General features: G+C 35.2%; 1 protein-coding gene across 1 annotated transcript; it reads right to left on the reverse strand.

Annotated features, from left to right (window-relative positions):
• Nucleotides 1-22,676, reverse strand: LOC123665387. The gene is made up of 4 exons (XM_045599700.1): nt 22,585-22,676; nt 21,207-21,361; nt 11,106-11,245; nt 1-138 (listed from the first exon to the last, which is right to left on the reverse strand). The coding sequence occupies exons 1-4, from the start codon at nt 22,674-22,676 to the stop codon at nt 55-57; spliced, it is 471 nt and encodes a 156-aa protein (XP_045455656.1). The 3' UTR covers nt 1-54.
• Nucleotides 22,677-25,860: the final 3,184 nt, after the last annotated feature.

Raw genomic sequence — 25,860 nt, forward strand, 5'->3', positions numbered from 1 at the left:
TTCATCACAACATATATTAAAACAAAGTATTATTTTAAAATAAAAATTAAATCTTCAATATGAACGTTTTCTGTCAAGACGTTTCGTTCCCTTTCTTTTCTTAGTGCTACTTGTGGAGCTCTGTTGATATGGAAGTATCTAGAACACAAAAAATTATAAGTTCAACGATTTTGTTTAATTTGATACATACCTTTTAAACTTTCATTATCACTAAGTATCGTTGTAGAAGGCCCAAGTAGTGGGGATGTCTGGCGCGAACTTGGGGACGCCTATGTCCAGCAGTGGACTACAATAAGCTAAACTAACTATCACTAAGATATCATAATGTTTGAGATATCAACACATAATTTTTTTAATAATTTTACTAATAGTCAATTTTTCACACCTACAAACGTCTGCTCTGGTACGTTATAAGGTTGGCTAGTAGAGAATGCTTTTAGCATTAAGCCCGCCTTTTGTACAATTATTTAATGTATTGACCAATAAAGTATTAATAAATGAATATATCATGGTTTTGAGATTGATGTTTGAACGTGGATCCTGTAAAAAGCACTTCTAGTCATGGCGCACCAGTACCGAAATATCAAAAACCCAAAATGATCAACAACAAACATGTTAAATATCTCTTTTTATATTTAAATCTGAGATACGAAAAAAAGGCCAATAACGTCGTGCTTTTCTTGCGTAGTGTTTTATTGACCTAACGTCTTATAAATTGACGAACATCAGCTGCACGCACAAAAAAGTGTTACGTTCCACCTGAGCCTGAGCGTGCAACTGAGAGCGCGGAACGAGCGATAGATAGGCACGATTGACCCAAGTATTGGCTTTTGACACATTTATCTCTTTTCTCGCGTGATGTCAGAGCTAGCAGTTCGAAATGATTCTGTAATAATAATTCAATTCAATTCATAAAAAGTATGCAATTTTTCATCAATGTTACTTTATAACGTTATCACGTAAAACTATCATCCATGAACCGATTTTACAGACAAACATTTTTTTTACAGCCACAGCTCAGTACAAACTAATAACAAACTTCAGCGTAATTAATAAACCGTGAAAATTTGTTAAAACGTCATCATTTTTAAAAAAAATTCCATCATTTAAATGTTCATTCGATCGAATTATTCAAAAGTAAAATAGACATTGAATTACGATTCAAATGAATCAACGAAATAAACTTTTCCGATCGCTATTAGCCTTCCCATCGCTGTACGTAGTACCTACCTATGCGTACGTACGTAGTAGCGGCTTATTTGGAGTTTTGCTCTAGTTAAATTTGAAGCAATGAGCAATCTATAAACAGTGACCAAACGAATGTCAACACAGAAACTTATTATAACGTCCTACAAATATTTATATAAGAATGGAAATGTATAAGATATATTTTAAATAATAATTTGGAATTCAAATCCACTATAACTAAATAACATATATGGAAAAACAACGTTTTCGGGGTCAGCTAGTTTTAAATATTTTTGCTTTCATGTTAAAACAATTGTTTATATTGATTTAATGATTTATGTGACTTTAAATTAAAAGAAAAAAAAACTTCTACAAGAAACACTTTTATGTTACATAAATATCTACGTAAATGAAAACGAATCGCTATTTTTTAAAGGTTTTTTATACTTTATATCAATGTTATTAGCATTTCATTTTTTTGTGTTTTGACAACCGCTATGGTGTAGTGGTGCACTTAGTTGCATAAATACCTACCGTTTGGTCTCACTCAGCCAGACATTTGTAATTTTGTATTTGTCCAAATATTATTTTCTCATCAGCAGTTTTTCTTTAAGTACGACCTTTCAAGTTAACTCATCGCAAATATAAAGTCTTTACAAAGTAATACATCACTATTTCATAACTACTCTAGTTGTATTATACTTTCAAGTATACAGGCATTTGTCACTGCCTCCGTCAGATAGAAAGATGGAACTTAAAGTTCAGCGTCAAATTTACTACGCAAGTTTAAAAGCGGTTTATAAATTTCTCTAGACGATGTCGCTTCGCTGATTAGTTTTTAATCTATTCAATTAGCTTAAAAAAAACTTATTTCTAGTCATGGATAATCACCGCCATTTGACACGATATTATTGTTTTCTAACGTTTTCCCCAGTGATCATGTTTTTTGTAAAGTATCCAAAATGTCAGGCATCTTAAAAACTTAATAAACCGCGATAAAATCCGAAAAAGTTGTTTCATTATATTGACTGACGATATTATAGTAATTGTAAACGCCCAATACTAGGTCTCCATGAGTAAGTAAGTAATTATCTAGCCTTAAACCTTTATGATTTCAATTGGCTTTACGGCCTTTCCTAGATATGATACAATTATTTATAATAACGAAAACACGGATCAGAAAAACATTCATACGAAGACAAATGCTCGATCCGAACAGGAACTGTGACCGCGATCTTCGCCAATACTGGAATTATTGCCCACATGTACCAAAATGTCTAGCTTTTGTATTGTAATGAAAGATTTTTCTTTAGAAGCGCTTTAGAATATACGCTGGTACCTACTTAATATTGTTACTATAAATTTGGCGTTGACAATGATCATAAAGATGATTTCTCTGTTCTGCCGGAATATTAGTTAACATTAGTTTTAGTATAATTTATTAAAACACCCTTTCTTATTTGATATTCTTATATTAGACTACTAGCTGACCCGGCGAACTTCGTATCGCCTAACACAAACTTTATCGTATGGTATTAAAGTTCAAATTGACTTTTAAGTATTATCACAAATCTTTTGTATGGGAGTATAGAAAAGTGTTGTTTTTAGACTTTTTCAGGAAATTTAAATTTTTTTTTTTTGAATTTTTCTCTCCGTAAGAACCATCCTCGTACTTCAAGGAATATTTTAAAAAAAGAATTAGCGAAATCGGTCCAACCATTCTCGAGTTTTGCGCTTAGCAACACATTCAGCGACTCATTTTTATATTATAGAAGATATGTCATTAAGAGCATTCAGGTGACACAGTTTGAAAGTCACGCTGGTTCAAAACTTAGCAAAATTATGCAATGATGTTTCATTGCCCTAGCGTAGGTAGGTCTGAGCACTGTCTGGCCTAAGAATTAGTAGGTACATAGAAAATTAAAGATTTTCAACTATTATGTAAATGTATATACTTCACAGTACATGAACAGATAATACTTTAAAGATTATTCTATCAAATCATCGTCAGATATTCCAATCTATTTTTTTTTATATCCAATCAATTTGTCATAATTTTGGCAAAGATCATCGACTTCTGGCTATAATACGAGTAGCTGTTCTGAAGATTGTCTTAAAGGGCTCACATAAATCTATTTCTACAATTACAATAAATTTACAATCTCTTAGCGTTCGACTCGAACTAATATATTCGTGTCGGAGATTAAATTGCAGAAGTTTATGTTCAATCGTTAAATTTGAATAGTCCTCATCAAATTATTTAACAAATCGAGATTTAAACTTATTTAGAAACAGTCTCCGAATGTAAAACAAAGTGCAGCTGAAATGGTTATCGGTTATGCTAATAGCGTAGCCTGGTTCCTGCGACGCAAATGAAGCCGAAATTTCGTCGACTAGCGAGCCGTGTGGAAATTCGCACGTTAAAATTGGAGCGAATATTGTCGGTGCATTTGACTGATATTGCAAATTCATGCCGGATATAATCGATGGGATGTTTTATCTGTTTCGGTATTGTCGTTTTGATGAGGGTTAATATTGTCGAAGCGATAAAAGTGTAAAGTGAGGCAGATAAACATTAATTATAGAAAATATGACATAATTGGAGGATAAAAATACTATAAAGCTTATTTTTTTTTCAGGCTGCTCATCAGGCTGCTCCTCTGCTGGTTGGCAAATATATTCCCTACTACGAGTATCATTGCGATCATTGATAGCTCTCAGTTATTTATGCTAACAACCGACACTGACACTGGGTCTGACAGCTTAAAATACTCTCAGAAGCACGGTCGGAAGACTTACAACGACATCCAAACCGGAAATAAATATCAACCGTCCCAAGCGGGAATCGAACCTCCGGTAAACCACGGTACCCAAACCGGCTGTATTTAGGCGCCGTCACGGCACACGCATCACTACACCAGAGTGGTTGTTACAGACAACCACTGTCAATTGATGTGTGTCATGGTCTTAGCACTTATGCTCATGTACTTTCAAAACTCCGACAAATGATTTTATTTCACTTAGGACGAAAGAGCGAGTGAAGCTTTTTGCTTCAGCCTGTAATATCCCACTACTGGGCATAGGCCTCTTTCCCCATGTAGGAGGAGGATCAGAGCTTAATCCACCACGCTGCTCCAATGTGGATTGGCGGATATATTCCATACTATGAGTAACGATCGCTATCAGGTGTACATGATAACAATCGGGAACGACGGCTTAACGTGCTCTCCGAGGCACGGTGGGGAGCCCCACAAGGACTTGGAGGGAAGGAGCGAAGCTTATTTTATTATTATTATTATTCCTATAATTTCCAAAAAAATAAAAAAACCTTAAAAATTAACATTAAGCACTTCTAATAATTTACCTGAAGGAACTCTTTACACTTTTGGGTACGATTAGTCTAAATTCATAAACACTCACTTGAAATTCTAGAATGATCTATAGCGATCGAGAGAACAATAAAAAATAACCGAATGAATAAAACATTCAAGACCTTCTGCGATATTTCTCAAAGAATATTGTAACAATTCACTTAACATGGTTCTTTCTGGAATAATCCTTGGTACATTTGGAGAAGCGATATATTTTCAAGGTAATGTTAGTTTAAGACAGGTATTATTTATTTTCTTTGTAAATTTATTTATGTATTTATTCGTTGTTTTATTTGCTAACCACTCAATCAATTTGACATGATATTAAGTATGAGGATATCTTGTAATATGATATAAATATGTATAACTAGCAGTTGCCCGCCGATTCGCTCGCGTAGAAATTGACAATATTTACAAAAAAGGACAGTTACAAAGAGGGGTTAGAGTAGTGTGATCTTTATATTAAAACAACTTAGGACCTCTTTGTACCATATTTATAGTCCACCTTCCGTACGCTATAACTACCAGACTACTCACGTAGCTCGCTATCAATCACGCTTCATGGAAAAGTCGTGCGAAAAATAGTCTTCCCTTGGGTCTTCTCAAGTCATTTCAATAATACCAACTAATCTCCTATTTTCAAAAATTTGACAAAAGATGAAATGCGCGATTATTATTTTTTTATCAATTGGACAAAATTCAAAATTGATGTTTCCAGCTTCGAAAATGACGAACTATTCATTTAAGCTTTAAACCCCTATTTCACCCCCACCCCCCCCCCCCCCCCCCCCTTTAAGAGTAGATTATCCACTACTGCTGAAATAGAAATAGAGTTTAAGTAGTCCAAAAATTAAGTCTCATGGACAATGATCAATATGGACTTGTCATACAATCTTTCAACCCCTATTTCATCCTTTCAGAAGTATAATATTTCGAATTCAGTCCTTAGTAAACGTCTTTTAAATATAAACTTGTAGAACGAAAATTGAAGGAATTTTATACAAACATGCTCGAGACCTTAGACTAACTTAATCCGGCCCTATCACAAAATTCATACTTAGTCAACATTTAGAAACTATTAACTGTCTCCCTGATAAATTTCAAGCTTGTAGCACAATAACTCAACGACTTTCATAGAAATTTGAGAGCCCTTTGTCACCTTAATCCGGCCCTATCAAAACAGACGTGTTAACTATAAACTATCTCCGTGCCAAATTTCATTTTTATCCGTCCAGTAGTGTTTGATATTCGGTGGTGAGTCAATGAACAAAAATAAGCTTACTTCAAATTACATCAACAAGTAAGAAAATGAGAAGTTTATCAACATCGCCGACGTCAATGCCTACTGCTCGTTAGATCTCGCTCAAATTTAAATAGGACCTGACATGACATGACAAGCACTAGCTTTCGAATGACAAAAGAAACATCAAATTCCGTAGAACCGGTAAAAAATTACGTGGTAACACATATAAAAGAAAAAGAAAAAATAATTTAATATAGTTCTAAATATATATAATGGTTTTCTAAATACAACATTGAAAAATAACTTCTTCACAATGGATTGACACATCCACGTGAAATAAAGCAGATAGTAGATTCTTGTAACTGTCCAAATCTAAACAAATAGTTATCAAGCAAGTACTGTAATAAATATATATTGGAGACCAGCCGGGAATCAAAGTCGGTACCTTCGTTTATCACTTGGCTTTAAACTGAGATCCAATGGGGGCAACGAGTGAAAAATGGAGCGAACGAGTGCCAAACTATCCAACGATACAAAGTTTCTATTAAAGAATTTGGTAATGTGTAGACAACTCAATTCTTTAAAAGTTAAAGCGTACTCTACTTCTCTACTCACAAACGATAAAAAAATATCTTTAATTTACATAGAAAAGTAATACAGCTAAGGTAAGCGAAAAAAAAGTCAGCCACAACAGTCAAGAATAAAAATCAACCAAACGGGGATATCAGACATTATTAGAGGTAATTTAAAAAGTTTTTACAGTTCAAATCTCGATGAAATTAAATCAAAATCGGTACACACGGTAAAAAATATGAGGTAACCAACGTATATAAAAATAAATTTATTTTATTTTATTTATTTATACTTTATCGTACACCACAACTACATTTTTAACAATTAAAACACATTTAAATAATTGTGTTTGCTCGCAAACGAAAAAAAAAGCCGACTTCAATTACATCGACGACTATACAACGTAGATCGACGAACAAATAGTCAAGTAACTACGCGTTATCAAAGATTACTCAAAAAGTAGTTATCAGATCTCGATAAAATTTATGTGTGACCACATGATAAACATCAGCTTTCGACTAAATTAAAAATTATCCCACCCAGTAAAAAGTTGTTGCGGATTTTCAAGGGTTTCCCTCGATTTCTCTGGGATTCCATCATCAGATCCTGCTTTCCTTATCATGTTACCAAACTTGGGATACCCCCTTTCCAACAAAAAAATAATTATCAAAATCGGTACAACCAGTAGAAAGTTATGCGGTATAATACAACGTAGATCGACGAAAAAAGCGTCAAGTAAAAACGCATTATTAGATATAACTCGAAAAGTAGTTGTTAGATCTCAAATAAATTTACATGGGACCAAATGACACATACCTACTTTCGATTAAAAGAAAATTTGTCGAAATCGCTCTACCCAGTCAAAAGTTCTAAAGTAACATACATAAATTTAAAAAAAATACAGTCGAATTGAGAACCTCCTCCTTTTTTGGAAGTCGGTTAAAAACATTTACAGACTGTACAATGGGCGGACTTATGGCTATTTAGCCACTACTTCCAGACAACCCAAAATAAATATATGTATAAAGATTTGTTTTATTACGAAATCAACTCTGTATTTTCGAAGCTCTATTCACGTCGGTTAAGAGCTCCCCATCGTCCCGTTATCACCCTCACTTTCAATGTTTAAACCCTATTTCACGTGCAGCCCGGTACATAGACCTAACGTATATGAGAGCCTATGTACTATCATACAAAAACAACCTTTATTATCAAAGTGATAACGGCCAAAATTGCTAGCATTTATATTAATCTAGAAACTAAGTATAACACCAATATGTGTCAGAATCCCTACTTGATTATATACCTATTACAGTAAGTTTACTCTTGTGTTTTCGAAATACCACGACCTTATATTAATTACAACAAACAACTATATCAGATAGATGTATTAACTGTAGTCTTCTATATTCAAAACCACCTAATATCACATAATTCCGAATATGTAAATGTCCCTTGTGCCGTTAAAATCTATCTATGTATAAATACAAAAGAACCGCTAAACGCAAACGTCATGATCGTTGGGACTAAATTTTAGTCAAATTTATTTCTAAGTTTTTTTTTTTTTAAATACTTGGTAAAATATTCTAATAGAATGAAAAATCAGAAAATATACAAGTTTCTGAAATGATAACGTAATGTATCAATGAAATTTAATCTTTTCAATATTTATTGTTTTCTAATGTTTACGAAAATTTCACTCATTATAATGAAACAACTTTCCTCCCATGGTTGCTGTAAAATATCCGAAACGTTGGTCATTTAAAAAACCGCGATAACATTCGAAAAAGTTATCTTCTCGTGTTTTTCAAATAACCTCATTATAAGCAAAACATATTTTGTTAGAAATAATTGCATTCAAAATCAGTCACAGGAAGATCACACCAAAGTTTTGGGACCAAAATGAACTACGAATTAGACGGACACACGGAATTCGTCACTCGTATTTCCTTCTTTCTTTTCATTTATTTTTATATAGGGTTTGATCTCTATGAACAGAATTAAAGTCTCCTATTTAGGTATGGCATAAATAAAATAAACTATAGACATGACTATAGACAAATATGATAAATTTTACTTCATAGTTTTGCTGATCATAGTTTTTAATTAAAGTACTTGCTTCGCAAACACTACTTCATCTACGAAATCAAGCGCAAGAAAAGTTGCATGCTTCTAAACAACTTTGTAGCAAATACAACTGACCGTATTTTTAATTAAAATTAGATAAGTTCCTAAATTATCTAAAGAGAGAAGAAAACATTTTCAAAATAAAACAAAATTAAACTTTGTTTTTTTTTTTTGTTGTTAATTTTCATATAAAATTTTAAATAAAACTAAAACACTAAAATGGAAATTATAATTCCTAATGCTATGATGATGATGATGAATTATTGCTATGCTTATTTCATATCATTATATGTGAAGCTTACACCTGAACATGACCGTGACAAATATGCCGAAATCCAGGGAACTCTGACCAACAAAAAAAAATGGTAAATGTCTCGTTTTACATTACACAAAATTAAAATGTTATGATAAAGTGATTTCGAAACGTAAAATTTTATTTTTTTGTCTTACCCCAATAAATATTTATAATTTTTTTTAAACTAAAACACTGGTAAGAAATTTTACAATATCTATACATATAATAAAATGGTAGAAATTCAAAACTGTACATTGAATATTTTTTTTTAAAGAATACTTGGGGTTTGATCTACAATCGATACCGAAGCCAAAAATATAGTTTTTAGAATTTTTGTCTGTTTGTCTGTTTGTCTGTTTGTCTGTGTGTATGTCCGGAATAAACTCTAAAAATATTCCATGGATTTACTTCAAATTTGGCACGAATGTTATTAAGAATTCGGGTTAATATATAGCCTACATATTATCACGCTATCACCTACGGGGGACGAGCAGTGAACCTTTATTTTTTCAACGCATTCTGTAACAACGTGTAATCTAACGACGCATATTTGAATGTTGTTATTACGCATATTTGAATGTTGTTATTATGTAAATAACCATGCTATAAACTAGCTTCACACTATAAAAATCACGCAATACAAGTAATTTAGGCCGATAAACATAATTAAATGAATGTAAGTACAATTTTAAAGCAGTGCCATCTATGTGATTTCAAAAACATCATCATCAATCCCTTTTTGCATATAAATAATTTAAATATGATCATGATGGCGAGGTTAATAGTTGTTTTTAATATGTTATAAAGAGTAACTTAGGCTACTTTTAATTTACAAATTTATTAATTTTATAACTCTGTGAATAGGGTTGCCAACCATACTTTATAATAAAGTATTCTACTTTATTTTTGGTAAATATACTTTATACTTTTGCATACAAATAAAGTATGTGAAAATACTTTATTTTCAATCTTTACTGTGATGCGTGAAACAAAATACTCATTATGGGTACTTAACTATTTAACGGTACACATAAGGTAAAACGGATGATGGAAAGGATTTAAAATTACTGAACGAAATGTTAGATGTCAGATGTGGTGTTTTGAATGTGACAGGACAGGTGACAATCTGACATTTGTCACAGATGTCACTACTCACTACCAACGATATTGTAGAAAAATTGACCGTTGGCTTTGTTTATATGTAGTTAAGGAATCAATGGTTGGAAAAATGGTTTGACCTTAGCGAAAATAACTGGCTTTCAATACTTCCTAACGTGTCCTTAAAAAATGCGGTTAAATTTGAACATTTTGAAATGATAATTATAAAAACTAAATTACAAGACGGATTAAATATTAAGATGCAGGATATATATTCCGAATGTATAAGACTTAAAGAGATCCAAAAAAAATCACTAATGATGATAAAGAATTTTCAGTGAAAAGTACAGTTGAAAAATGGCAATATATACTTAAAAATGCACCTGGTAGCTTACAAATATAAAAAAAAAAAATCTTACTTACTCTCTGTTCCCACTACTTAAGCTTTCACTAAAAGGGTTTTTTTAGTAATGAATCTAAAGTTGCGAGAAGAGAGAAATATAGCGTCAATAAATTTAATTAGAAACGAATTTTTATTTATATAAATTTAAATATTGATTGTTAAACAAGTTTGAAACATTTAAACATAACAAAAAATTGTTAGCATGTGCTAAAGGCACACAAAAATACGTTTTTAAAGCAATAAAAACATAAAATTTGAAAAATAATTTTTTTTTTCTTCCAAATATTTTATTTTTTCCTATCCAAACCATTTTATACGTTTTTTTTGTCAAAAAAAGTTGGCAACCCTATCTGTGAACTGAACAATAACTTTTTTGTTAAATTCCAAGCGAACGAAATCGCGGGCACAGCCAGTATTACATTAAAAAAAGTCTAGTGTTGTTTCTTTAACAACCAAAAAGGGAATTTTGTCAATGTTATTAAACTGCCAAAAAACTGGAGCACCCGACTGGGAAATGTACGACGACCTTACAGAAGACCACAGCTACATAATACTACTACTCTTAAGCAGTGTTGCATTTCTGTTTTGAGTAAGGTGGTGGATTGGGGGGTGGGGTCGGCAACGCGCTTACAACACTTGTATTCTTGCAGTCGTTCATAAGCTACGGTAACCGCTTATGTTCAGATGAGCCGTACGCTTATTTACCGACCTAGTTGTAGAAAAAAAATGAAATATCCATACCGAGCGAGAATCGAACCACTAAAGTAGTTGTAAATGCTTGGTTATCATAAATATAGCCTGACTTACACTAGTATTCTTCCTCACGACGAGGGCCACACCGCCACCTCGACCAGGCTTCGCCCCAGCTGGCCTGGGAACCTGACCGACCAGACAGCGATCTTGAGTACGGAACAGTCTTATCGGTTCGCTGTCATCGTCTTCTGATGCTGAAAAATATTACACGTCTATTTGACATCCATTAATCGTTCGGATAGATGATCTAAAAGTCATCTAACTCATATAATTTAAACGGCAACTTTGTTTTTAGGTTTCGCACACTATTGTGGAAGTCTTAATGATTGCCACAATGTTAGGCTATAAAGCAAAGTTTTGGGTAGTTTTTGCGCAATTTATAACGCTTAAATAATTTTAATCTTACCGATGGAGTAAATGTTTTGCAACAACAATAAATTTCCTAAAATTCTTTCAAAATATAAATCGTATTTCACGGCTTAAATCGTTATTTTATAAAACGACTAACTGCTAAACGTCAAAAAGGACCTAATCTTGTGTATAAAAGCGATGATATTTATGTTGTCGGCCCTTTTCGCTCGCCACCAATCAGAGATCGGATCGGATCAGTGTCGACGTGAGCAATTTATTTTATTAATTTATTATGATTTGTGTACTGGGAGTAGCCATTATTAGTCCCTCTTGTATTGCTGTATATTTGTAGTTATATTTTTTTAACTATTTTTAATTGTACGTTGATTGTTATTTTGTTTCCAAATTGGAATTGTATAGAAGTTAAATTATTTGTTGTAACTAAAATTATAATCTTCTACCACTTTTAGTTCCGGAAAATATAAATAAGGCCTTAAGCTTTTCAAGGAGTCAGCATCAAGCGTAACTGTCTAATTAAATTTTAATTACGCTTATTATTTTAATAATAATAAACGTAAATTTGAATTATAACCTCATATTTCAAAATAGAATATCTACATCCTAATTCACAGTTATCTTACGGTCTGCAACTGTGGGGTAATGCTACAGATATTGAGACTGTATTTATTTTACAAAAAAGGGCTATTCGCGGTATTTACGATTTTGGAGCTCGAGTCTCTCGAGTACGGGGTGTTTTTCAAAAGGTAGACAGTTTAACAATTGCGTCGCAATATATTTATAACAATATTATGTATATTCACCAGAATATTCATTGTTTTGAAATAAATAGGAATAATCGCATTGTAAACACGAGAAGGAATAACAAAATTGTAACTCCAATTTTCCGACTGCGCAAAGTAAACGTTTCCTTTCTGGATCATGATATTTGCATGTATAATAAAATACCACAAACGATTTTGGAATTGTCTCAACATAAATTTAAAGTTTTTATTAAAAAAAAAATAGATAAAGCTAATTATTCGGTGCAGGATTACATAGTTGATAAAGATGTGTGGACTTAGTGACGCTGCATTTTATGCAACATGTTACTAATTTTGTACTAAAACACAGTTTATATATTATTTTCAAAAGAGTAACTGTGGAGTTTCTTGTCGATTCTTGTCTGCAAAATCTACATTCCGAATCGGTGGTAGCTTCACTTTTACAAAAATAATAATCATTTCTAAATTTTTAATTTGTAAAAAGAGGATTCGAAAGTGCTCATGAATGCTATTTGAATAAAGTTGTTTTTGATTTTGCTTTGAGTTACATATATCAAGAAACAATAATAATTTTCTATTTTCAGGCACATTAATTGTATTTTACGTTGACAAAATTGTAAAAGTTTCACATCCGCCCAACTTCCATATATAGATCTCTTAAGAACTCAATAAAACAGTCACAAAGACGATGTTAAAAATAATTATTCTCTGCTTGTTGCTCTAAAAAATCTAAATTTTAATAAACACAAATCCTAAACACGTAAAATTTTACCTTCAGAAACGTCCCTATATAATATTCAGAATACCCTCTCTAATACAAACTGTACAATGTTTGTCTGCGACCCTGACAAATGACCCCAAACATATACCCGTTACAAGGGCACACCTTTGCACCGTAATTTAAACTAGCTTTAATATTATATCGGTGTCCCGAATTTGGTGTGTCGCGAAATTACTTCATCAACTAAGTTACTCGTTTTGAAATAATTCACGGCTGAAAATAGGAACGCAGACTCGACTAGGTATTTATATTTGTCTAAAATTTAATCTATACGCTACTAATTTTACTGTAGTCTATGATAAAATACAAATTTTTCACTATTGCAAAAGGTCCTTAGTTAACAAATTTTTCACTATTGCAAAAGGTCCTTAGTTAAAAGGAAAGCAGTCGGGAAAGCCGAAGTCGATACCATAACAAATCGTGACATCAATTTTATTTGAAACTAGCTGTGCCCGCGACTTCGTCCGCGTGGAATTTAACAAAAAAGTTATTGTTCAGTTCGCAGAGTTATGAAATTAATTAATTTCTAAAACAAAGGAATTCTCAGTTACTCCTTATTACATCAGCTATCAGCTAGTGAATATCCCGTCAAAATCGGTCCAGCCGTTTCAGAGATTAGCCGAAACAAACAGACAGACAGATATAAAGACAGACAGACAAAAAATAAAGAGACAGATAAAAATGTTATTTTGTTATGTACCGTGTATACATGCATTAGAGCAGCGTGGTGGATTAAGATCTGATCCTTCTCCTACATGGGGAAAGAGGCCTATGCCCAGTAGTGAGTTATTACAGGCTGAAGCGATACATGCATTTAGTAAAAAGCGGTTATTTTAATATCATAAACAGACACTACAACTTTATTTATTTGTATAGATAGAGCATAGCAAGAAATATGTTGCTGAGAATCTTGTCGGAATAAAGAAGTAGGTATGTCAATCTTATAAAAGATCACAGCCAAATATTACTGCTTACAAGTAGTATTACATTTCTGGTATGCATAAGTAACCAGAGCTTCTGATGAGGTATAAAAAATATAGTCTGCGACACGCTTGGGATACAGCTAATCTTGTTTGCTTACCATCTGACGTACGCTTTTTTGCCACCATATTGGTATGAAAAAAAAAAACTAAGTATTCCAAAATGTTTTTATACACTGTATTCAACAAAGTTTAAAGAGGTTTTATTTTTGAATACAAGAGTACTATTTTAACTAGAAAGTAAACGAAAATTATGCTAAGGTAATAGATATTTTTTTTAGAGTAAAGTTGCTGAGTGAAATAAAGTGCCCTCCGCAGAGCAACTTTATTTATTGCCTGTTCTTCCCCGTGCGCCTTTTGAACCTGTTTTAGAGAAATTACATACATATGTATGTAGCCTAAACTTCTCAACCACTTGATATATAGTAATACTTATTATTTGATTAGGTATATATTAAATAATGATGGCTAGCTCGCTGGCGTTGTTCATAGCGACGGTGTATTCTCTCTCTTCGAATCTGGGTATAATTTTAAGATATATAAATCTGTGCCTCCTGAAAAAAAGGGATACTACTGTGTTAAAAATTTGTGAATATCGATATTTGTCAAGTTGTACCCTTTTGTCAGTAAGCAATCACTCTTAAGTATATATTAAACAATATTTTTCGTGCTTGGTGATTTAAATACAATTATATTTAATTTCACATAAATTTTACCATACATTTTCTGAATACTGATGCATCTAGAGTTATACTAGGCCCCGCTGTCTTCTCCACGGGTTGTGGGTTCGATTCCCGCCTGAGTCTGGGTGTTATAATATACACAAATTAAACAAAAGGTTACCAAAGGAACAGACGACATTTTGTGTATGTTAAAAGATATTTATTATTTTATTTATATATCCCTTTGAACTTAATACTTTCGTAAACTGACTATTCATAATAAACAAAAAATTCTGGTAAACTATGTGAATAGACGAGTAATCATAGATCACAAAAAATGTAGTAGGTTATTATCTTTATCTTTCATTTGAAGAACATTGCATTAGGATCACTATCCTGGTGCGCCAATTGTCGGCGACCTTCCGGTGCTGGACCTAGAGTAACGGGATGGCCAAGTCCCACCTCCAACCCATGGCCCTATCAACCGGTCGTGGTTATACGGGCCCAAACATGGGAGTGCGCACCCTACTGTCTCGGGTTCTCTCCCTTCAGGTGCGCACGCTTCCATTCCCGACAAGTTATTTTACTCTCGACTTCTTGTCCCTTAGTCCTTCTCCCCTTTCTGGGGCGGACGACACAGATACGCCTTCGGTGTTCGCCGACAGTGCGCACTGCTATCTGCGATGGGCTTCGTTACCTATCGTGGTTTCCGCTGACGTTGCCTCCGTTCTTCTCGAGGTCGTTCCTGATTTTATGCCATCGCCGCGCGAAATCCCGCAGTCTACCAAAGTTCGCCGCCGAAGCCACGAGATCGCGGTAGTAAACCGGACCCACCTCTTGCACCACGATGCCGTCCAGCAGATGGGCACGCTCTTCCCTATACAGAGGACATTCCCAGAGTGCGTGGTGTACGTCTTCCTCTGCGGCTTCGCCGCAGTAGCATGACCCCACAGCGGACAACTTCATTCTGTGAAGCCTCCCCCTAAAACACCCATGGCCTGTCAAGATTTGGGACGTTTCATAGTCAGGCTCGATCCAAGTCGCCTTGAAACGAGCCTTCACATCCGGGAAAAACCGATACAACTCCCTCCCGTGGGTCGACGTGTCCCAACGCTCCTGCCATGCGGCAAGAGCGGACTCAGCCTCTGTGAGTTTGGCACGCCGTAGCTCCTCCTTGGTAGCCGCGGACTCGCGCAGAGCGCCTAGTCTGCCCGCCCGGATCACCTCGAGGTCGGCCGGCAGCACACCGGCCAGAACCGCCAGTCCGTCAGTGCTCGTCGAGCGATACGCCTTGGTTAGAAGAACCAAGGCGGGTCTCTGGGTGCGCAAAAGCGCGCTCCGCACAACGTGAAGGGACGCACGCTCATACCAACATGCTGCAGCATACGTTACGGTCGACACGAAAGTACCCTTGTACAGTACCTTAAGGGCACTGTACCGAACCCCCCAGGAGCATGCCGACACTCTCGACATCTTGCCGAAGCAATTTGCCGCCCTCTCCCCTATGTCCACCGCATGCTGCGCGAAGGACAGACTTGCGTCCACCACCACCCCCAGTACCTTGGTCGACGTGACGCTCCTGATCGAGTTTCTCCCGAATCTGATGGTGGGCGGACGCTGGAGCTTACCCCTGATGGTCATCGTGGATGACTTGGCAGGGGAAAACTCCAGTCGATTTCTCGCGCCCCACTCACCGACGAGCTTTAGTGCCGCACTGGATTTTTCCTCCAGGCCCGCCCGGGCACGGGACTCGACCAGGATCGTCACATCGTCGGCATATGCCACGATACTGACCCCCCCAGGGAATGGCAGCTTAAGCAAATCGTCCATCAACACATTCCAAAGCGTAGGTCCCAGCACCGATCCCTGCGGACAGCCCATAGTGGCCTCCTTCCACACTACCGAGCGGCCCACGAACATACCTACTCTTCGATCGACGAAGTAGTCCGCCAGCATCCTGTAGATGTTAGGCGGGCAACCCCCCCGCTTCGATTTCAGCAGTATCATGGGCCACCAGGCATTATCAAAGGCCCCAGAAATATCCAAAAATACCGCCTGTACATATTTCGACGAGCTCCCACGAGCCACGCCAAGGATGCTCCTCAGCGCGGAGACCGTCGACCGCCCTCGCGTGAATCCGTGCTGGCAGTCCGACAGACCTGGGATAACGGGATGGCCAGTAGTTCCGCTACTGTAGAAACGCGGCAATTGACCGACTAGGGAGGATGCGCTCAGGGTACTTCTCTGCCCTATAATAGAGTGGACCCATCGAGCGCATTCCATCGGGGAATCTTTGAGGGAGGACGCGAAAGCGCATCGGGGCGTTGAAGCAATAGTCTGCGGTGTAAGGGCTATAGCCACCCCAGTCTTGGTCCACTTTTGTTGGGCATGGCTATCCTGGGCATGACTAGTGACGGTTTTTAGCTCCCGCCATGCCTCCAAGCCTCCAACCTAGTAGGGTAGTATACATATTCAATGAGTGTTGATACTTAGGGCACTGAAGCAGAGCCGGGGAGGTGCGATGTAACGGGAGTGGGGACTTTTTTTCTCACTCGCTGGGACGGACATATGACAACGAAATAAATAAGAAGCTATATAAGCCAGCTAAAACACATACACCAAGTTGCCTTGATTGGAAACAGCCGACCGTGTGTGTGAATGTTTAAAATGAAATATATTTCAAATATCAGAAATCAGTACATGTTAAAAGCAAGAGCAATGTAAAAGTCATTAATTTCCTATCCATTCTAAAACTTCAACGGAAAATTCCCATAATCCTGATTGCTCACCCTTCTTACTTTCACCAACATTGTTTTTCATGTTTTCATTCTACTGGGATTATTAAAATCTTCCATCTTATCGTGAACAAACATTTAAAATTTAAAGCGTCTGTTAATATTCTTACTTCTAAAGTACATTAAATATGTATCTATATCAGCCTGCTGTTACTTATAACACAGACATTAAATTGCCTACTTGAGCAATTAGGCGACCTTGTATATTAAATGAAACATATAATTTTTTACCCCTTTGTGGTTTTTGTAATGTTATTATTTGTACCTATTAATATATAAATATTTACAAATAAATAAAATTGGAGTGTCTGTTTCTAATAATAAAATAACCACTTTTAAATTAATGCATATACACGGTACATATACCAAACTAACATTTTGTATAATTTTTGTCCGTCTGTCTGTCTGTTTGCTGTTTGTATGTTCCGGCTAATCTCTGACATGGCTAGACTGATTTTGACGGAACTTTCACTGGCCGATAGCTGATGTAACAAGGCGTAACTTAGGCTACTTTTATTTTAGATATTGATTTATTTTATAGCGCTGCGAACTGAACAATAACCTTTTTTTAAATTCCACGCGGACGAAGTTAGTAAATAAATAAATAAATAGCTTACAATGATGATACTCAAAACAAGGCAATATTTATAAAAAAATATTTCATTTAAATTGATATACCGATTTGAATGACAATTTAGTCTGTAACATCCCACTGCTCGGTATAAGTCCTTTTCTTAGCTGAGCTTACTCCACTACGCTGTTCCACAGCGGGTTAGCACATACATCTCATCATCTCATCACGATGTTTATAATTATAATTTGCCTTACTTGAAAATCAAAACAAATATATAACTTCTTTACTAGTTAGGAAAAGTAAGAAGGAAACAGATACATATTCTAAGCATAGTTATCATTTATAATAATTAATTGGAAGTACAAATACCTACAGCCGGATAGAAATTTTAACGCACACAATAACAAACCCACGCACACAAATAGCTACATATAAAACACGCATGGCTTCCCATAGTAAAATGCTAAAAATAGTAAAAATTTATTATGCTTTCTTGAGTCGTTTACATTTCTTTTATGTGTCCATAATACATTGACGTACAATCACCAACAACGTAATATCAAATTAAGAATGAGCCTATAAAAGTGTAAATCAACTTAATACATTAAAAAGTGTATTACCCAAAAAGATGTAAAGTACCCAAGTAAGTACCCAGGATACCCAAGATACCCAATATACTATACCCAAGATAGTAAGTCTCCAAAAAGATAATAAATGATATATACAATCTGTGTGTAAGTGTGCGTGTGCGCGTCTGCGCATATGCGCGTGTGCGTGTACGTGTGTGTGCGTGTGCGCGTATGCGTAGGTGCCCGTGTGCGCGTCTGTGAGTGTGCGTGTGTGCGTGTTTGTAAGTGGTACGCTTACGTGTATGCATGCGCGATAGATAGAAATAATAAAGGCGATGGAAGTGACAACTTCAGTAGCAATCGCATCAAGCAATGACGCAATAAGTCCCGAGTTCACCCGATCGAGCCTTTCACCTCAGAGCGTGACGGATCAGCCCAACTTACTATCTACTAAAACATGTGTGTGCGGTGCGCCAAAAAAAGTATTCACTTCAAAAAATCTAGAAAAATATTACATTGTATACAACTGTACGTGTATTTATAACTACAAATTTATATGTAGAGGAACAGGCTTATTATCCTTAACACAGATTATTTCTGTCGCGCGTGGATGATAAGAAATCACACAATATTTCCGGCGATACAATTTATACGTTGCTTTTAATAAAACGCTCGTTTTATATAAAATTTGCTATTTGTAGTATTAAATTAATGGTGTATTTATAATACATACACATTATATACATACATTGTTAAAAATCGATAATACCATTGCAAACATTATAAATAGTTAGTATTGTATTATAATAACAGCTGATCAGGCGAATTTCTCGCCTTTTTTCGTGATTATAAGCTATTATATACAAACTTTATCCTAGCAACAACGGATACAAAAAAAAACTAATTTGGTGCAGACTAAATATTTATGGTAGTAAAAATTACTATTTTCTATTTACTTACTATATTCTCTTGACGCTAGCTCTACACAACCACCATCTTTGCCTCGATGTGACTCTTCTATGCAAGAGATCACGATCCACAATAAAGAGGTCCGTAGAGTTTTGCTGAATCTTGACGTGAATAAGACTAGTGGACCTGACGGTATACCTGCGCGCGTCCTAAAGGCCTGTGCACCTGAGCTGTCTCCTGTTCTCACGCGCCTGTACCGCCTCTCTCTTCAAACTAGAACGGTGCCAAAATCTTGGAAGCTGGCTAATGTGCAGCCAGTGCCCAAAAAGGGTAGCCGAGTGAATCCCTGCAACTACCGACCAATCGCTATCACCTCCATGCTTTGCAAAGTCATGGAAAAGGTGCTTAACAGCAAGTTGCTGAACTACCTAGAAGACAATGAACTCCTCAGTGACCACCAATACGGCTTTCGTCAGGGGCGGTCTACTGGAGAACTTCTGGTGTATGTCACATACTGCTGGGGCGAAGCCATTGAGAAACATGGTGAGGCGCTCGCTGTGTCACTAGATATCTCGAAGGCCTTTGACAGGGTTTGGCACGCAAGTCACCTTAGCAAACTTCCTGCTTACGGCATCCCTGCTGACTTTTGTAGCTGGATTTCAGACTTTTTGAGTGAACGGTCGATCAGAGTGGTCGTGGATGGCTGCTCCTCTGACCTGATGGATATAAACGCCGGCGTCCCTCAAGGTTCTGTTCTCTCTGCAACTATTTTCCTGCTCCATATTAACGACATGCTACGACCAGGCATTGTTGGATACGCAGATTGGATTGGATACGTACGATTGTTGAGAGATATTTGTCCAGCGCAAGAGACAGCAGAGACGTAATACGTTCTCAGAGTGAGGCCATGGTAGAACGAACAAATTCAATACTGGGGCAAGTATCCCAATGGGGTGATTGCAACCTAGTCACGTTCAACGCCGCCAAAACGCAGGCTTGTTTGTTCTCCGCCAAACGGAGTCCTTTCAACTTGACTCCTACTTTCTGTGGTACACCTGTCCCTGTGTCCGATACCCTCGACCTCCTTGGCATAAAGTTGAATTCTAACCTCAACTTTGGCAATTACATTGAGTCCAAAGCGCAAACTGCGGCCAGAAAGCTTGGCATCTTAAATAAGGTTAAGCGATATTTCACGCCTGAACAGCTTCTTACGCTGTACAAAGCTCAAGTCCGATCGTGCATGGAATATTGCAGTCACTTGTGGGATGGCTCAGCTAAATATCAACTCGCCACACTGGACTCAGTGGAACGCAGAGCCAAGCGGCTAATCGGTAATACCAGTTTGGTGAAATCACTTCACACTCTGGCTCACCGAAGAAAGGTTGCCAGTCTAACGGTCTTTTACAGGTTGTACTTTGGGGAGTGTGCCCTGGAGCTGCACGAGCTCATACCCCCATCTCCTTTCTTCCATCGGACTTTCAGACGTACCGCAGGCTTTCATCCCTACCTGATTGATATACCTTTCATACGTACAAAGCGCTTCGAATCATCTTTTTTAATGCGCACAGCCAAGGAATGGAATTCCCTGCCGGCGTCTGTATTTCCGAGTTCATACAACCCGAACATGTTTAAAGCGCGAGTGAACAGGCTTCTTCTGGGCGAACTCGCTCCATCTTCGACCTCGTCTGTGCTCTAGAGCTAGACTGAGGTCAAGAGTAAGCCCATAACATAATTAAAAAAAAAATTACTTACATTCTCGCTCAGAATGCTTCAGTATACCACGCAGCTTCTGCTTAAACATCCTCTGACTGGACCGACTACGGCTGCGGAAGTCTTCATCAGGTTCTGATTTACTGTGGACCTTGCATTTCTTCTTTTTCACATTCCCGCTTGCATATTTTAAGATCCTGCGAGTTTCAAATATTTAAGTAAAGAAATTTGTGATTTTACTTCTTCTAAAGTCTGTCTCATGAATTTGTTTAAGCTACAACTTTTTTTCTTACGATTATTTATAGATAAAGAGACCTTTATATAGTTAGGAAACTTACGATATAGATATGGGTAGCAAAATTTACAGTACATTCAACTATATAGATTGAATATTCGGAATATCCCAAAATTGCTTAGTATCGTTATATTATTACATACTACTAGCAATACCCGTGCAAATAATTCGCATTTAATAAGTAAAAAAATTGCCGACCGTCAATGTTGAAAACGTTGTTTCTAAATTAAAGTTTAAAAAATATATAATTTTAATAATAAATTAATTTACAAAAACATAATCCATAATACATTTTTTAGTTGTGGATGCCGGTAGAGCAAGCAATTATCTATACAATGATATATAATTGATGTGGAGTAATTGTGAGGTTTTTTTCTAAAAGGGGAGGCAAACATCTTAACCTTACCGTATTAATATATATGATGTTTACGCAAACAGTTTCTTCGTGACAATAAAAACTATGAAGTTATTATAGTTATGACCTATATGCGTCACGAATTATGACGCATATTGCTATATTTCTAAAATGCCGGAAACTCAAAACCAACCACAAACATTATTAAGCTAGCTGACCTTCTTGACTAGATAACGCCATATTTTTACTATAGCGAATTTAGTACAGCCATATATAATAAATAAATATCTACACAATACACACACGGTCGTCTGTTCCTAAAGTAAGCGACTTAATGCTTGTGTTATAGGTAACAGATGACTGGTATAGTTACATATTTTTTTCGACAAACATACTTTTAAATAATACACATATAAATAAATATATATTTATTTTACACCCAGACTCGGGGTGGGAATCGAACCCACAACCCTTGGAAGCAGAAAGCAGGGTCACTAAAAATTTCGCTAACGGGCTAGTCACGGGCTAGTCATATATTTATGTAATATGTATCAACTTTTTATCAGAATCATCCAAAAAGAACCGCAGTCGTTTAGAAGTAGTACCCACACATACATTTCGATAATTAATTTTTATTTACATGTAAACGTGTGTCACAGACTCACGATGTACCACAGAACACTATTACTCCTACCGAAGGGGTGTACTGACCACGAAAATTTAAAGTCTTATAGAGACGGTTGTTACGAAATAATATGATTTATACTTACGACATCCGTTTCTTCTTTTTGACATTTTCCACAGAGCTAGAGGTATCATCAGTCTCCTCGGAATCGGAATAGCCGTATGAAAATTTACCCATTTTACTTAAATGTAGCAGTTTAAAACTTTAAAATTAAATATTTTGAAAATGTGGCATTTTTATAAACTATAAGTTTTGTTTGTTTGAAATTAGTTGTTTATTGTAGCAGTTTAAGTGATAATAATTATTCGTTTTGAAAATATATTTTCCGTTGTATTTTTTTATTTTTCTTGGCGGCCATTTTGAATTTGAATGTCACTGAACACAAGACTGTCATAATGTCTGAAATAGTATTAAAAAAAGGAATTAATCTGTAAAATATTTATTATTCATATTATAAAAATACAGATATAAAAAGAACAAAATTTTGTAATAACATATTCAAGTGGAAACGTTTTTATAAATTATAATTTGTTTTTAATTTTATAATTTTTATCATTTCATTTACATTTTTTACAATTCATTTATGATAAAAAATATTAAAAATTATAAACCACAGATTAAAAAACTTAAAGTGTAGCAAACGCACCTCAAGAAAAGAAACGATAAGTGGCTTCTTACTACATTTGGGTTAGACCAGGAATAATCTGCCGATGGAATCGATGTTCAGGACGTTAATAGGCACGCAGCAACAAAATAGAATGCACTCACGTACCTTAGAGAATCGATGATGACTTCCACTATCGATTCGGCACACCAGCTGGTGGGATTCTGCACGTCACATCAAAAGTCTTGGAGTTGATGATATTTCACGATAACTCAATCTCAAGTTTCTGTCAAAAATCTCAACTCGCGGGCAGTGAGCACATAACAGCTTTACAAGGCTGCGTTTTGTTGCTGCATAAACCTACTTACACAGAACATCGATTATAACGTTAAAATTACGATTTACTACGAAAAAGTACGATGACGGAACATAAGGACTGTATTTAAAATTTAAACATTCTTACGAGAACCGTCTAACAATAAGCAATTAAAACTCTATTATATCCTAAATTAATTCCCTTTATTCTATAAACTTATTTAAATATAAAATCACGTAGCATTCAAAGCGGATAGTATAAAAACTTTTTGAATCAGTCTTATAATGAATGCAGTGTAATCAAGATTATTAGCGTTTCCCTCTATATACAAATGTTCTAAGAGCTGACCGCTTTTTTAGTCATTATTTTCTTATATATTTGTTATTTTTATATTGGACTGATAAATATATGATCAGGGTTAAAAAAATGTAACAAATAATAAAGAAACAAATAAATTATAATATTTGTAATGAAATTAACTAAAACAGCTTGTAAGCATCCCAATGCTCATTTATCAAAATTTAATAAACGCCAGCGTAAGTGAACTTGTAGTGGGTTTGATAACTGCTTGGGAAAAATATTTGTATAAATGAAGGATTTTAGCTTAATCCGCTTTTGCTCCGCTGTGCTTCGCTGTGGGTAGACATACTAATTCTCCACTAACAAAGTAAATATCTCTGTCAGGTACCTTCAAAATAAGCGCTCTTAAAATAATATTATAAAATCTTATAGAAACTACAGGTTTTTGTTTAGTATAATTATTATATTGTATGTAATAAACCATTTTATGCATCTGATAAACTTTATTTGACATATTATATACATATAATTTAACGAACATGCTTTGTTTCCTAACAAAATAAAAATTTAACAATAATCAAGTACAAGTAATTAAATTTTCAGGCCAATCGGGTAAATTACTTGTCGCTCGGAAATTCTTACGGCTAGCTAAAGATATGGTCAAACGTAATATATGCCTAGAGTATGACTCATTTTAAATATCTTCCTCTGGAATAAAAAGTATATCGTGTAGTCTTTTAAATTTGATTAAGATCTTAGTACTAGTTTTAATTGAGTTATTTAATTGACTATTTATTCAACGTTGTATTATGTTTAGTCTCTCGGCTACTACGCTTAGATTGGAATGTCATAGTCATGCGTCAGGTACGGTCCTTAAATTGCGTCAGTTGTGTCTGAGATCACAAAACACGCCGTTTCATTTTTTAATATTTTCTCATAGTCCTGTCAGTTCTTGTTTGTATTTTTTTATATTTCTTTTTCTTGTTTCTGAGCTCTTTCTCTAATTCTGCAGATGTTCCGGCTATTAATGTATTCCGAAAAAGTCGCTATCATACTCCTAGTTGTCATCAACTACAGTGACACTTAATATATATATATTTTTTATTCTTGGCGTATTACCCGAAAGATTTTCTGAGGCCCCGCCAGATCGCGACATTTCGTTTTGCAGGGTTGCTATCAGAGTATATAAAATCATCTTATTTATATAATATTTATTTAGATTTGTAATGTAAAATGATCCATCTAAATAAAAATAATAAATTGCTATATATTTTGCTAAGCGCAAAACTCGAAACCCATTTGGATAGCTTTTTTTAAGTTTTCTAACATTGTTTGAAATTATAATGAAACAACTTTTGAGGACTGATGCTCCCGTAACCGTCGTTGCTATAAAGTATCCGAAACGTCGGGAATGTAAAAAACCTAATAAACCGCGTTAAAATCTGAAAAAGTTGTCTTATTATAATGAGTGGAATTAGCGTAGACAATAGAAAACAATTGTGTGGAATGTTCTTACGAAATAAAAAAATTAAAAGAATTGGTCAGAAAATTGGAAAAATCAAAAAAAAACACAACAATTTTAACCCATAATCTGAAATTCACGCGTTTGACATTTCGCAAGACGGTACAACGACTTTCCGATCAGCTTTTTTATAATAATGAGATAAGGTTGTCCGTTGTACTTATATTATTTTTTTTTATTTTTTATTTTTTTTATATTTGTTTTATTTTTGATTTTTGTTTCTGTCCAATTAAGAACAATTAAATTATTATTAACCTTTAGTTTGTCAAACACAAATTTTTTTACCGAATTCAAAAAAAGACGATTCTCAATTCAACTGAATTTTTATGTGTTTTATAATCGAAATCTGATGCTTTTCGTGTGGTCATATTTAAATTTGATCAAGATCTGACGACTATTAGAGTAATACCTAATAATGCGTATTCAATCGACTATTTTTTCCAGTAACTACATGTATTACTTGTCGATGTAAATTATAGACAGTTTTATTTTTTTTTTGAGCAAATACATATAGATGAATATTATTGTTTCTCGTGTTTAATTAACTATTTAAAATAATATTTGCTTTCAGAGATTTTTGACTCTAGCTCTTAGCCAAATATTCTAATCTCGAATGCGA

This window comes from Melitaea cinxia, chromosome 24 (assembly GCF_905220565.1).
Source record: "Melitaea cinxia chromosome 24, ilMelCinx1.1, whole genome shotgun sequence".
Taxonomy (NCBI): Eukaryota; Metazoa; Arthropoda; class Insecta; order Lepidoptera; family Nymphalidae; genus Melitaea; species Melitaea cinxia.

Excerpts from the sequence above, each read along its gene's own strand:
- LOC123665387 (XM_045599700.1), bottom strand. The coding sequence starts at position 22,676 with ATGGGTAAATTTTCATACGGCTATTCCGATTCCGAGGAGACTGATGAT. Across the intron at positions 21,362-22,584 it reads AAAAAGAAGAAACGGATGTC|GATCTTAAAATATGCAAGCG; the intron begins GTAAGTATAAAT and ends TGAAACTCGCAG. Across the intron at positions 11,246-21,206 it reads GAAGCATTCTGAGCGAGAAT|CATCAGAAGACGATGACAGC; the intron begins GTAAGTAATTTT and ends AATATTTTTCAG.